Source organism: Eumetopias jubatus, unplaced genomic scaffold (assembly GCF_037043125.1).
Source record: "Eumetopias jubatus isolate StellerSeaLion01/CBP00866 unplaced genomic scaffold, mEumJub1_p1.0 scaffold_7, whole genome shotgun sequence".
Classification (NCBI taxonomy): Eukaryota; Metazoa; Chordata; class Mammalia; order Carnivora; family Otariidae; genus Eumetopias; species Eumetopias jubatus.
The window spans coordinates 43,853,716-43,868,569 of record NW_028274813.1 but is presented as its reverse complement, the minus strand read 5'-3'; the positions used below and the strand labels follow the sequence as shown (position 1 = coordinate 43,868,569).

The 14,854-nt window shown below is 43.0% G+C and overlaps 1 protein-coding gene across 7 annotated transcripts in view; it reads left to right on the top strand.

The window, feature by feature from the left end:
• The window catches only part of FBXO34 (F-box protein 34), a 97,315-nt gene that overhangs the window by 65,147 nt on the left and 17,314 nt on the right, over positions 1-14,854 (top strand). For 6 of the 7 annotated variants that reach the window (XM_028110815.2, XM_028110409.1, XM_088024583.1 and 3 more), the window contains one exon: positions 10,066-13,318. The exons of the other annotated variant lie outside the window; for it this stretch is intronic. In XM_028110815.2, the coding sequence (XP_027966616.2) occupies positions 10,066-12,214 (2,149 nt within the window). In that variant the 3' untranslated portion in view covers positions 12,215-13,318. Of the gene's footprint in view, positions 1-10,065; positions 13,319-14,854 lie in introns of those variants that run through there. 7 annotated transcript variants of the gene reach the window in all.

The window sequence follows — 14,854 nt, the reverse complement described above, 5'->3', positions numbered from 1 at the left end:
TCTGAACCAGGAAGGAGTGATACATCAGATAACCTGGGGCTTAGTGGAGAGGGACTTAAAATGAGTCCTGTGGAGCTGTTTCACCCAGGAACCACTGAAGGAACTCCACAGTTTCCTCCAAATCAGACTGTATGCAGCTTCACCCTCTTTGTGCACATTGAACATTTCTAGGCTCATTCATCCATATTTTTCCAAATGCTTCTAATTATTTATCCTTTTTAAAAACCAGTAATTATGGAAAAACTCAGTTATGTACAAAAATACAGAAATAGTACAGTCATAAACCTGCACTTAGCTATACCCAGCTTCAACAATTATCATCTCATGACCAGTCTTGTTTGGTCTATACTCCCAGCCATTTCTTCTCTCCCATATTGTTTTGAAAGAAATCTCAACTATCCTGTCACTTTATCTAAAAAGATTTTAAGAAGTATATCTAAGAGATGAAGACTTAAAAATACATACATACACACATACATATTAATTTTTATAATATGTCTATTTGGCTCAGCATCCATGTATTTAGTTGGTTTCTTAAGTTCTTTTAGCAGGTTTTTTTTGTTTTGTGGTTTTTTTTGTTTTTGTTTTTGTAGGCTCCACACCCAACACAGGGCTTGACCTCACGACCCCAAGATCAAGAGTTGCATGTTCTACTGACTGAGTTAGCCCGGTGCCCCTTGTTAACTTCTTTTTTTAATGCATAGTCGTCATCCCCCCCCATCTTTCAGTCTTTCTAACTCGGAATTTGCCTGAATAAACCAGCCTTATTTTGTTCTCTTTTCCTGTAGTCTAGGTTTTACTGTTTTGTATCCCTCAGATGTTTAACATATTTGTGTTTCCTATAAATTGGTAGCTGACTCTAAGGGACCAGATTAGAATTTTTTTTTTTTTAATGTCTTCTTTTCCTCCATCAGGAGCATGTGCTGTGTTCCAGGTTTGTGATATTAATAGCTACAATGCCTAGATCCATTAATTCAGTAAAAGTTGGAAAATGGTAACATATATTTCTGTCATTCCTTCCATTTATTTTGAATCAAAACCTATGAGGAAATAAAATTTTAATTTAAGGCATTAATGGCTTTAAGTGTATTTATTACATCCATGGATCATGACCTGAGCCAAAGGCAGATGCTTAACTGTCTGAGCCACCCAGGTGCCCCTCTCTGGAAGCTTTTACATTTTTAAAGAAACAGTGAATTTATTTACTGTATACATGACTGCTGACAAAAGTCTTCACTTGCCAGATCTTTTGTCTGCATTGTTACCGCAAACAGTTTTGCTTGATGCATTAAAACTTGTTACCCTGAATTTTTACTTTTTGCCCCTTTTTTTCTATACTGAGGGATACGCCTTTTTTTTTTTTTTTTTTAAGATTTTATTTATTTGACAGAGAGCGAGAGCAGGAATACCAGCAGGGGAAGAGGGAGAAGCAGGCTTCCCGCAAGCAGGGAGCCCGATGTGGGACTCAACCCCAGGACCCTGGGATCATGACCATAGCCAAAGGCAGACGCTTAACGACTGAGCCACCCAGGTGCCTGGGATAAGCCACTTTTTAATTCATTACCCATAATGGGCTAGCTTGTGCCCAGCTGGCTGTTACAGTACTTTGGTCAAGATCAAGGCCCAACACAGGGTATATGTCTGTCGGCCGACTTGTGGCGTGGTGTTGCATATACACCCAAATTTTGTGCTGTCCTCTTGATTTTTCATATCAAATGTTATTTGGCACCTAATGGATTTTTGAACTGTGTTTGTGGCTGGCCTTAGAATCTTTAACATTTATTTCCTAGGAGAAATGACATCTTTATGTCCAAATTATATTTGGTCAAAGAGGATATATGTTAAAGCTCTGATCAGTTCTTTGAAAGTACTGCATTATTTTCAAAGAAAGTATTACCTTAAAAATGTGTTAAAATTTATATAAAATGTATATATGGAAGAATGGTTTCAAAGTAAAATAAAAGCATCAGGTCACTCAAGGAATAAAATTTTGCTATGTGAGAGGGTAGAGATTTTCCTTTGTTTTCTTTAAGAAATATTAGAATAGGAAAAATAAGATCGTTTTAACAGGAAAGCTAAATATCTGAAAATCTGTGGAAGTGAAATTTTCTTGGTAATGCTCAATGTACTTTTCAGGATATATCAATGATTTTGGGGGGACTAAACTTTTTATTGGGTTTCATTGGATTTTGATGTTCATTCTAGTGGGAGCTACCAAATTGTAGATTTCTCATCAGTTCAGGTAACAATGAATTGTGATATTCCAGAATTAGGTGTTTGGCATTATGTCAGAGGAACAATAGGAAATAACTTTGTAAATTGTTGACTGGATTAATGTAAACATGGTAAGTTTAACAAAAACATAATACTTGCAGTTTGTCTCTGTCCCCAGCAGTTGTTTAATAAATCCGAATAGCCTGAGCAAGTGTTCTTTTCTCTAGCTTCCTCTCCCTCTTCCTCCCTACTCCAAGAAAAGCGGGAGAGGAGGATCCATGTAAACTGATCACTAATTCAGTATTTTGCAATACTGTAAAACTGTTAGGTGTTGCTTCTATTGTGATCACAATAGAAGAGCAAAGTGGTGGCTCCCCTTCCCAACTTGTTAATACTCCATCCCAGGACCCTGAGGTCATGACCTGAGCTGAAGGCAGCCACTTAACTGACTGAGCCACCCAGGCACCCCCTTGGGAAGTTAGCTTTGTTTGGTCTTTAATCATGATACACATCCTATATTAGACAACCATGAAGCATGTATGTTTTGTATTTCCCGTTCCTTCTCACTGAGTGCTTCAGCCCCTCCCCAGGGACATCACTGGAGCCCACACCAAGCAGGGTTGGGGAGACCTGGCAAGAGGTCCTGTTCCCTCACGACCCCAGGTGATGACTGAGTCCAGGGTTGATCGGGGACTCCTGATGACCACAACAACATTGTGGAATGGACAAGGGTCCATCATCCTTAGAGCTGTGGCTTAGGCATTTTATTTTTTGTTCATTTGATTTTTTTTTTTTTTTTTTGAGTGCAGTATCAGAGTTTAGAGGGATTTTTGTTTTCTTGATTAACATGATTTTCCAGGTTGTTGTGTGCAGGACATAGTGGCAACCTCAGCCTTAAACTTTGTTTCTGCTCCTACCCCGGAGCCCCAGACAGCGTGGGGAGGGTCTGGCTACCCCCTGCCCAGCCACCCTATTGTAAGGAAACTCCTTCAGATATTCAACTGGCTTCCAAGGGTAGGGGGGAATTATCGTGAATTCTAAGAATGATGAAAGCTGTGAGCAGTGAGTTCTGGAAAACTGTGCATGTGCTTCCAAAGGCTAATCTCTGTATTGCTCAGTATCTTTTAACAGTAAAGAATTTTTCCATTAAATTGTTCACTATTAACCATCCAGCCCTCCTGAGGCAAAGGTCAACCCACAAAATGGCTTTAGAGAATGTTCTTTGAAAAAAAGGAGTGAACTCTCTCCCTCCAGAATATTAGCCCGCCCGCCCCCCAGTATTTTGGAGCTTGGAGTTCTGTTTGAGAACCACTGTCTTTTCTGGCTTAGTTCAGGTTTTTTTGTTGTTGTTAAGGCACTCAGTGGGAGTTGGATGCATTCTGTCAGTGTTTAGAGGCTTATGAAGGGAAGTCCTTTCTTATGTCTCCACCTGTATTCCCATCCTCCTGGTCTTGGCACTTTTTCTACTTTAACAGCCATGGAAGTAATTTCTACATGCTTTTAGATTATATGGTTTCTTATGTGATATGGTATGTCTGCTTTAATTCATCACAGTTCTGTGTAGAGGTTTTATGTGTCACTGAAGAAAAACTGACCCAATTTGAAAGATAAAAAGCTCTTTGAATAGATGCTGTGAGGATTATTTAATTTTATTTGTGTCATAATTGGACCTAGGTTTTTTATATTTTTTGTTTGTTTTGTAGCAAGGAAAATAGATCCAGAAGACTCTTACCTAATTCTCATCCTAATTCTACCACTATCTAGCTGTGGGGCTTCAAAAGTCATTATAATAGCTTTATTGCTTCATTTGCAAAAACAAAGATTTCATTATGTATACATGCAGTATTCTGCTGGAGTTGCTAATCATAAAAAGAAATTGGTTTTAAGATGTTCTCTGAAGCTTTTTTTTTTTTTTTTTTTAAAGACTATTCATTTGAGAGAGCAGGAGCAGGGGGAGAAGCAGAGGGAGAGGAGAAGCAGACTCCCTGCTGAGCAGGGAGCCAGATGTGGGGCTGGATCCTGGGATCTATCCTAGGGCTCTATCCTGGGACCTGGAGATCATGACCTGAGCCAAAGGCAGATGCTTAACTGTCTGAGCCAGCCAGGTGCCCCTCTCTGGAAGCTTTTACATTTTTAAAGAAACAGTGAATTTATTTACTGTATACTTTTATCCCCTCTAAAGGTATCATGGGAATGGTCTTTCAAGGACTAGTCTGTTTTAATTCCTCTGGCCTTTTTAAGTAGGCTCCACGCGTAATGTGGGGCTTGAACTCACGACCCTGAGATCAAGAGTTGTATGCTCTACCAACTGAGTCAGCCAGGCGCCCCTCCTCTGGCCTTTTGTAAAGGAAGAGTGGCTCTTACTATTCTTTTTTTTTTTTTTTAAGATTTTATTTGAGAGGGAGAGAGAGAATGTGGGTGCATGGAGAGAGGGGCAGAGGGGGAGGGAGAAGGAAGGGGAGAGAATCTCAAGCCGACTCTGTGCTGAGCATGGAGCGTGACATGGGGCTCAGTCTCACAACCCTGAGATCATGACCTGAACCAAATGCTTAATGGACTGAGCCACCCAGGCATCCCCCCCGTTACTGTTCTAATAAAAGTTGACTCCTTTTTGGAGTGCATTCCTGTACCTTTAATGAAGCAGAAAGAAACAGGAAATAACTTATCTTCTAACCTGTTTTGGTAGGCAAGGCTGTCGACTAAGAGTGACAAGTTAGAAAACAGGCATCTGCTTTTGATTTTTAGGCTTCCTGTTAGCACTAAGCCTATTATTAGCACTAGGAGAAATCTCATCCTTTCTCCTGTTCTGACCCTGTGTTGCCATTGCCATTGATCAAGTTTATTCCCCCATACACCAAAATTAGTATGACTCTTTCAACTTTGGGATTTATCCAGGCACTTTTTTTTTCTAAGCAAAGTTAAATTCTCTTCCATGGTTCCATTTTGGGATTGTATACTTTGTTTAAAAGTGAGAGTTCTTCCCAGCTTTTTAAAGCTGAAAACAGAAGTTAGAGTCTAAAAGGCTTATTTGGCCTTCAGTGGAGGAAAGTTGTTCAAGTTTTAATTGATTCATTGTTATATCTCACCTTATTCCTGGAAAGGATTAAGGTGACAGGTACATACGAAGACTTTCTCTTTCACAGCCATGCTTTGTGAATGAGTTGCTAAGGTTCACTTTATCACCTTCCAGTCGCTCCTTCACCATGAACTTCTGGCTCTGCCCTGCTCACCCACTGTAGTTCTTATAGTGGGGTCACCAGGGATCTCCTTCAGTTTTTCTTGGCCAGACCTGTGTCAGTCTGCCTACTAGATATCTGTCAGGCAACACTTTTTAAAACCGAACTTACCTCTCTTCCCCTGCTCCAAATCTGTTTAGCCACCTTTTTCACTATCTCACTAAAAGGTACCACTCTTCATCCAGTTGCTGAAGCCATAAGCTGAGGACCCATCCTTGACACCTCTCCCTCAACCTCCACTTAAAATCAGCAGCTAAAGTTCCTGTCTGTTGTTGCTTATTAATACATTTACTTATTGTCTCTCTGCTCACAGCACCTTAGCCAGACTGTTTCTCACTTACCTCAGTTACCTAAAAGCATCATTTACTTTTGAACCTCTTAGGACTTTGTGTATCTTGCTTTAGGGCTTAGCTTAGAAAATCAGGGATTCTCTGACCTACGTCTGTACCCTCAAGACTAAGCTTGGTGCTGGTGGTTCCTCTCGTCCCTTCCTACACCCCTTCCTTCCGTGTGTTGTCCTCCCCACCTCCTTGCATGGGCTTTCCCAGCACCCATATTCTCTTTATAAAGACACATCCCATCCTATTGGAATTGCTTATTGACTTCTCTGTCTCCTTCAGGGCAGCGACTATGTCTTACTCATAATTGCACCAGTAATATCCAGCCCAGAGTGTTCAGTAAATTTCTGACAATAAATGGATAGTAGGAAATGGGGTGGTGGTTATTTTGGAAACAGTGTTGAAGCTGTTATGTTAGTTTTATGGTTCTGGTTGCTTTAAAATTTGCATCTTAAGTGCTATGATTGGCCTTCATCTACTACTGGGTCCTATAGGTAGTGGTTCTGTGCATAAGCTCCCAAAGTGTGAAGTAGAGTAGGGCAAAGCAGGACTGAAGCTGATAGGTTGGCTGGGTGGGCTCCACTTTGCATGCCATTGATAAAGAGGTTAGGCTTTCTTATGGGTAACGATCATGTAGCAGAGATAAGATGGCTGCTTAAACTAGGGCATTGGAGCCAGAAATGAAGAAGAGGGAGCACTTTAGTGACCTAGTGATTGGATATGGGTCAGGGAGGAGGAATCTTTAAGTGAACCAGCTTTCTGGCTTGATTGCCTCGGTCTACTTGATGCTTTTATTAACTAGTTGTGTTGATTCTTGAGATTCTGACATCCAGCCATGTCTCCAATAGGATATGAAGTTTGGGAGAGCACACCACTGGAGAGTCATCAGTATATGGTTGTTAGAACTACAAGACAGCACTTACGTATGTAGCCTGAGTAATAATGGTCTAGAAAAAGAAGGAATTCTGAGGAACATGGACGCTTAAGGCTGGGGAAGAAGAGAAGATAGCTGGGGAAAAAGCAGTGTCAAACTGAGGAGTTGAAGTTAAAGAGGAAATTTGGCCATAAAGAGGCCATTGACTTTTTTTGTGCTTTAAAGAGAAAAAAACGGGTCTGTCTTTAACCAGCTGTTAGAATAGTTGCTTGGGTCTGGACCACCTGCAGGGTTTTCTGTTGGGCAGCTCCACCTCACCCCTCAGCCCAAACCCAGAATCCCATTGGCATTCTTACAGCAGATCTAACACATGACCTTAAATCCTGTCCAAGTTAAATCTAAAGGTTAAAAACAGCAGAAAATCTGGATCCAGTCCCAGAAATTCTGATTCACTGGGCCCAGGGATCTTAATTTTTTACAAGGATATTTCTGATTGTCTAAGGAACATTCATGTGTAGGTAGGTGCCAGAGCCCTTCATTTTATTTAATTGCAAGAAAGCAGGACTTTATTATGGTGCACTTTAAAGTACAGTTGTGATGAAGAGATTGGCAACCATGGAAACCTGGCTGGAGCTTTCCACAGTGCCTGTGTTTATGGGGGTGTGGTGAGGGTGGGCAAAAGCCCCACTGTCTGGTGTAATCTCTTAGAGATGTAAAGTTGCTATCTTACAGGTTTTGTGGCAGATGCCCCTGGTGCCCTGCATCATATCCTCGTGGTCTACCACTGATTTCAACCCAAACTGATTTCCAGTTTCTCACTTCACTCTAAGTCTTGCCAACACTTTTCTGTTTTCTGCCTCACGACCTTCAAGCCCAGCAAAGGAAAGAGGGAGGTTGATATCCTCACCAGCCTTTAACAAAGCAGGGGACAAGAGCCCATGCCTAATCGTTGTGCTTCCTTCAGGGGTCCCACAGACTCGTCCCCTACCCTCCTGCAGTCACCCTGTTTGCATCAAATGGCTTTTTCTCCTTCCCAGTTGTACCTTCCCTCACTTCTGTTCCCTAAGATCATCTCTTATTTTAATCCTGCTAAAACCCTGTCCGCTATCAATGTGTCAGTTGAGCTGACTTCACAGGTTAATAAATGCAAACAAAAGCCTTCCATAATTACATTAGTTTCTTCTTAATGTCCCTGCCTATCAATAATAGCACCTAAAATAATGTGTGGGGGAAGAAGGCGAAGAGAACATATTGTGCAATGCAGAATGGCACACACATTGCTGAAGTTTAAATTTATTCATAGACACTCGGTAATGAGATCATTATGTGAGAACTTATTGAATTTTTCAACAACCTCCATTTCTTTGATTTCACTTAGAGAATGGTTGAAGGGAGTATGAAAAACCAGACAATTGTTGACACAGCGCTAGATGTGTCTCTTTTTATTCATATTCATTTATTTTATTCATATATATTCATCTTGTTCTTGAAGAAATCTCGGTGGGTCTTTTTGTAAGACTATATAAACTATCAAAAATGCTATAGTGTAGGAGAGTGGGAAACATCACAGATTTAGGATAGAAATTACCAAAGATCATCAACAAACCAATCTGACCTATTTGAGGGATATCTTTGAAAAGGTACTTTGTCTTAAATGCAAGATTTCTCTTCACCTAGCTAGAAAATATTCATATTCCTGTTTCTTCTTTTAGCTGAGCCCAGACTCAAGGAAGTAAGAGTTGAAAGGTGAACAAACTTGTCCTGGATGATCACTTTCATCCTTGACAATTAAAATTAATATTTGAAAGCAATTATCATAGAGCCTGACATGTTGCAGGCCATCACTAACTGTTATAAGGTGAATGATAAAGGAATATGCTGAGTTGCCGAATATGTATGTCCTAGACTGGTGTCCCCATGAGTGAGAGTAGGGAAATGTTTCTATTACTTGCTAGATTTGTGGGGGCTCTTGCCACCAACCTCTGATTGCAGATGTTTATTTTTGTCTGTAGGTTTATTTTGTAGGAGACCAGGCATCCCTACAGAACACTTTTCTCAATGCACAGTGCTCTGGTAACAATGGATATTTTATTGTAAAAATTGATGAGATTAGATAATTTAGTATTCCAACCCCTCAGTCAACATTTCAAGTCAGACCCAGAGAGGAAGTGACTTGTCTGAGTTAAACTCACCAAATCTAGCTAATTAATGATACAGCAAGGACTAAAACACACATGTAAATGTGTGTAATCGCATGTAATCATCTTTCTAATTTCCAAGATGGCTCTCATCTCCTCCAGCCTTGCTCAGGGAACAAAACAGGGCATTGTTTTTCTGAAATAGTGCCAAATGGTTTTTAGACTTAATAAGGATTATGGAACGGTTCTATATTTGATTTAAGGTATTTGGAGGAAATTTGACAGTTAAGAGCTTATACAAATAGATGATTTAGAAAATCAAGACTAGAGGCGCCTGGCTGGGTGGCTCAGCTGGTTAAACGTTCAACTCTGGATTCCAGCTCAGGTCATGATGTCATGGTCATGAGATTGAATCCTGTATCGAGCTCCCCACTCAGCGTGAGTCTGCTTGAAATTCTCCCCGCCGCCCTTCCCCCTGCCTACGCATGTGTGCGTGCTCTCTTGCTCTCTCAAAGATAAAAGATCTTTAAAAAAAAAAATCAAGACTGGGCGCCTGGGTGGCTCAGATGGTTAAGCGTCTGCCTTCAGCTCAGGTCATGATCCTGGAGTCCTGGGATCGAGTCCCGCGTCAGGATCCCTGCTCCTTGGGAGCCTGCTTCTCCCTTTGCCTCTCTCTCTCTCTGTCTCTCATGAATAAATAAATCTTTAACATAAAAAAAAATAATAAAAAAATCAAGACTAGTAGATGGGCACAGTACATAAGCAAACAGGTGAAAAAGTAGAAGCATCTGAAACTGAGCAGTAAGAGAGCAGCATAGGAGGCGGTGCGACGTTTTGATAGACTAGTAGCAGCCAAGAAAACGCCAGCCATGACGGCTTAGAAATAGGGTCGGTCTGCTAGGGATTCTGGCCAGCTCGCCTTGTATTTGGAGGTTTTCAGTAAGTTAGTTATTTCTTTTTAACATTTGAAGGACTGATTTTATGTGTAGAATGTTAACTAATGTCAGTTTCTGAAATTCACTCTCTATTCAGCTTCAAATTTACCAATTTATTTTCTGGCCTGTACACCACAGAAAGTGGTGGTTTTGCTCTTGTGATTCTTGATCCGTACATTAAAAACTAGCTGAAATGAGAGTTGGTATGGTAAAGATTTAATGAACTGACAAAATGTTTCTATTACTTGCTAGAATGGTCAGAAGATTATATGTTAACTTTTCTAAAAACAAAAGTACTATTTTAATCAAATATGTATTTCTTTCCTGTAGAGCCTCTGTTATGCACCTAAAGCCATATTGGAAACTCCAGAAGAAAGTGCGACCTCTGGAAATCAGCAAGGAAACTCTGAGAACTCCTATGAGCCACCAAGAAGCTATAGATGATGAAAAATGCAAAGCTAGCTACGTGAAACCAAGTGTCTTTCCTTCACCCTCTCTTGGTAAAGCATCATCTCGAAAGCCTTTTGGGATTCTTTCTCCAAATGTTCTGTGCAGCATGAGTGGGAAGAGTCCTGTAGAGAGCAGCTTGAATGTTAAAACCAAGAAGAATGCACCATCTGCAACAATCCACCAGGGTGAAGAAGGGGAAGGGCCGCTTGATATCTGGGCTGTTGTGAAACCGGGAAATACCAAGGAGAAAATTGCATTCTTTGCAGCCCACCAGTGTAGCAATAGGATAGGATCTATGAAAATAAAAAGCTCCTGGGATATTGATGGGAGAGCTACTAAAAGAAGGAAAAAATCAGGGGATCTTAAAAAAGCCAAAATACAGTTAGAAAGGATGAGGGAAGTCAACAGCAGGTGCTACCAGCCTGAGCCCTTTGCGTGTGGCATCGAGCACTGTTCTGTGCATTATGTGAGTGACAGTGGTGACGGCATCTATGCCGGGAGGCCTCTGTCGGTCATACAGATGGTCGCTTTCCTTGAGCAGAGAGCCAGTGCCCTGCTAGCTACTTGCACGAAAAACTGCACTAACTCACCTGCTGTGGTAAGGGTTCCTGGGCAGTCCAGAGGTGTGCTCTCAGCCTCCGAGCCCTTTTCTGCTCCTGGAGCTTGTGAAGAATCCACGGAAAGAGGAAATCCTGAGGTTGGGGAACCACAGAGTGAGCCAGTCCGTGTCCTTGACATGGTAGCCAGGCTGGAGTCTGAGTGCCTGAAGCGGCAGAGCCAGCGTGAGCCTGGGAGCCTCTCGAGGAATAACAGCTTCCGTCGGAATGTGGGCCGGGTGTTGCTTGCAAATGGCACTCAGGCTAATGAAGGCAAAACAAACAAAGGCGCCTTGGAGGCACCAGACACTCAGGTGAATCCTGTGGGGTCTGTATCTGTGGACCATGGCCCCTCAAGAGCTGACCGTTGTTCTCCTAAGGGAAATGAGGCCTGGGACAGTGCTCCTCGGGGCTGTCCGCCATTGCCAGCAAGTGTGAATTTCCTTACGGACAGTGCAAAATTTGAGCCGGATCAGCACACTGCTATGAAAAATGGCGATAGATATGATGTGGAAATGACAGAGGAACTTGCCAGGTCACCTTTTCCTCCTCACACCTGCTCTCAAGCCATTGAATTGCCCACCGATGCTGTTGATTGTATGAGTAGAGAGCTCGCACCGCTTACTAGCCAGAGTCCTGATCAGAGAAGAAGGGGATCTTTGTGCATTAGTATCACTGTGTCCAAGGTAGAGCAAGGCCAGCCTTCTAGTTCAGAGTCCTGCGAAGACCCACTTCCGGGGATGTTGTTTTTTTTGCCACCTGGTCAGCACCAGTCAGACTGTTCCCAGTTGAGTGAAAGCACAAGGGGGACTTCTGAGGCCAGCCAGTTTCACGATGCTGCGGAGGGTGACAGTGCATCGGAGGAAGAAAGGGTTCCCGCAGATGCCTTTGTCCTGCCAGTATCTCCGGTGGAAAGTACATTACCGGTGCTGGAGACAACCGGTTGGAAGAAGCAAGTGTCTCATGACTTTCTGGAGACCAGGTTTAAAATCCAGCAGCTTTTGGAGCCTCAGCAGTACATGGCGTTTCTGCCCCACCACCTCATGGTGAAAATCTTCAGGTTACTTCCCACCAAGAGCTTAGTGGCTCTCAAATGTACCTGCTGCTATTTCAAGTTTATCATTGAATACTACAACATCAGACCGGCAGATTCCCGCTGGGTGCGAGATCCACGATACAGAGAGGACCCTTGTAAGCAGTGCAAGAAGAAATACGTGAAAGGGGATGTGTCCCTGTGCCGGTGGCACCCTAAGCCCTATTGCCAGGCATTGCCCTATGGGCCAGGATACTGGATGTGCTGCCACCGGTCTCAGAAGGGCTTCCCCGGCTGTAAGCTGGGGCTTCATGACAATCACTGGGTCCCTGCTTGCCACACCTTTAATCGGGCAATCCATAAGAAAGCAAAGGGGGCCGAAACTGAAGAGGAATACTAAAGTCTGTGTGAGAGGCGACAAAAGGACTGATTTTTAAAATTGCAAACCACCACCTAGCTCTACCATTCAAGTGAATGTTGCCTCTCAGAGCCTGCACTCTAGGAGAATCTGTACTTATTCCATCAGGACTGCCATTGCTCAGGCATTTTTTTTTTTTTTTTTAACTCTTGCTTTATGAGCTATACAAGGAAATTGGTCTCATTGTTTTAGAGTGGCGCCATTTGGTCCGGGGTGGTATCTCACAGTTTGATTCACTTGGCTGTGAATATGCCTGTTCTCCCAAATCAAATCCATTCTCAAAGGACAAAGACTTGCCACCATCAAGGACGTTCAGAAGAGTTCATTGCAGACTATGCAGGCAATCCCGAAAAAGGGGTTCCAGAAATGTTTTAAGCACTGGCACCATATTTGAAATAAGTGAATAGTGTCCTATGGAAAGAAGAGCAGCACTCTTTGGATGAAAAGTATGCTTACAAAGGAAAAGTCAGGCACCTTACCTTAGCCCTTGTATGCTTGATCTGTGCGATTGAAGTTTGTGGTTGGAGATGGATTTCATGCCCTGTGGTGTTTACAGTGTATATAATGGTTGTGTTTTCATAGGGCTATGAAAGTGCACATTAAACCCGAGCGCCTTTACCTTAGATGAGTGCTTTTGGCCCCTCTGTAAATAACACTATTAAATCCAGTTGTATATAGTGGACAACAGACTGAACATAATCCCCACAATGCAGCTAGGATAGTGTTGCGGCTACAATTGTGTGGTTTTTTTTTTTTTTAATTGTCTCGTCTTAAATTTGTACATCCTGTATAAAATATGAATGTTTCCCAAATAAACTATGAATGTTTCCTGTATAATATATGAATGTTTCTGAGAAGAAACTCTAAATAGTTAAGAGGTTAACCTGTTGAAGATACCAAATAATGGTTTAACTGGACAACCTTATAATTAGCATAGAGAACAATCCTTTGTTATATTTTAGTGATCCTCCAAGAATGAGAAGATATTATATAGTCAGATTATAACATTCTTGTCTACTTTACTCTTTCTGTCTGGTTACAAATTTTTTTTTTTAACTTCAATAAAAACATGCATCTTAAATGGGACCTGCGTTGCTGACATTTTATCTTCCTTTTTCGAGGTAATAATGGAGGATTATGTTGTGAATTGAAATAAGAATTTAAAAAATTTTTTGAGTTGTTAGGGGATGGGAGAGAGAAAATTGTTTTTCTGCCATGGAAAAGAGACCATCTTCAGTTAACATTATGAGCTTACATTTTTGCAACACTTTATGCTTATTTTTTTATTTGTCGTAACTGCTACATCCCCTGTTGGAGGCCTGTGTCACAGCTTGTCTAGTAATCGTTAAGTCAGTGAGGAAATACTCAGGTCTGTGGTCCTGTAGTGCTGGGTGGGGCTGGAAGGTGTTGAGCCCCAAAAAGCTGCTAGGTTGGTTTAAAGTCAGGTACCCACCAAAGCGCGTCCACTTCACGCTGTGGAGGAGCATGATGAATGTTGCAGGGAGGTGATGAGTGCAGGCCGTGATGGCCCTGAAGGAGAGGAGAGGTAGAGGTTGAGGAGGCTTTGGCTAGGTCAGCCAGGCAGAGTGGGACAGGACAGGAGCCAGGTGGAGCCAGGGTCACCCGTGGCCAAGGTGCTGGTGGCTATGGAGCAGCTTCCACACTGGAATCTGCCTTGGGCTCTCCTGCCCCTTAGCCGGAGGCAAGCTGCTCCTTCCTCCCTGAAAAGGCAGGGTACTAAAACTGAAAAGTGTCTCTCAATGCCGAACAAGTCTGTTCCTGTCAAGCAATGATAAGGATACCTCTGACCGCACTAGGCCGGAGCCTGTGACACGGGTCGGGGAGAGGCTGAGAAGAGCTTACCTTTCCTTCGTGGTATCTGTGCCCTTCCTCATGACTCGCCGCAGCGGAGGTATGTTGGAAATGCTTTTCAGTTCGAGTGCCCTGGGCTGAAGTTTCCAGTGCTCGCCCTTCTCCCCTGTGGTTTGCTTTAGACTGGCAGTCTCCGCACGCCTTCCTGATAGCTTCGTCATGGCTCAGGATTTAGGATTAAAGCTGATCTGCACACACAGGATTTAGATGCAGCTGGGCATGTGGAAAGTGCCCAGAAAACACAGCTGTCGCCGTTACTAGCTGTTGGTTCTACATTTGCCCAGGTGGACGCACAGAATGTCTTGCTTGGTTTTCCCAAGCCAGCCATTCCGGATCTGGGTTTTGCATGGGACACAAAGCCATGACTCGGGCTGACTGAGAGCAGAGAACAAGGTAAGAATGCCCCAACCCCGTTTTGGCATGTGATCCTCGGGGGCCTTGGAAGTCACTGACGACCCCTTTTGAACATTGTGGCCGGGCCCTGTTCCCAGTGCTGTCTGTGTGAATGATGGAGAATTTTAGCAGGTGGCCTCAGAGGGCCCCCCCCCCACCGCCCCTGCTCCTGATTTAGACGGGTGTAGCTTTCCCCTGAGGGGAAAGGTGCTGTGCGTCAGAGCCCCCTAGTGACAAGCTGCCCAGAACAGCCCGCGTTAAATTTCTGGCATCAGTGCAGCACTCCCTGCTTTGCTGCGCTGCTGTAGGATTGTGGACCCTAGCTGCCTCCCGGCCATGGGGACCCAAATAAAGACT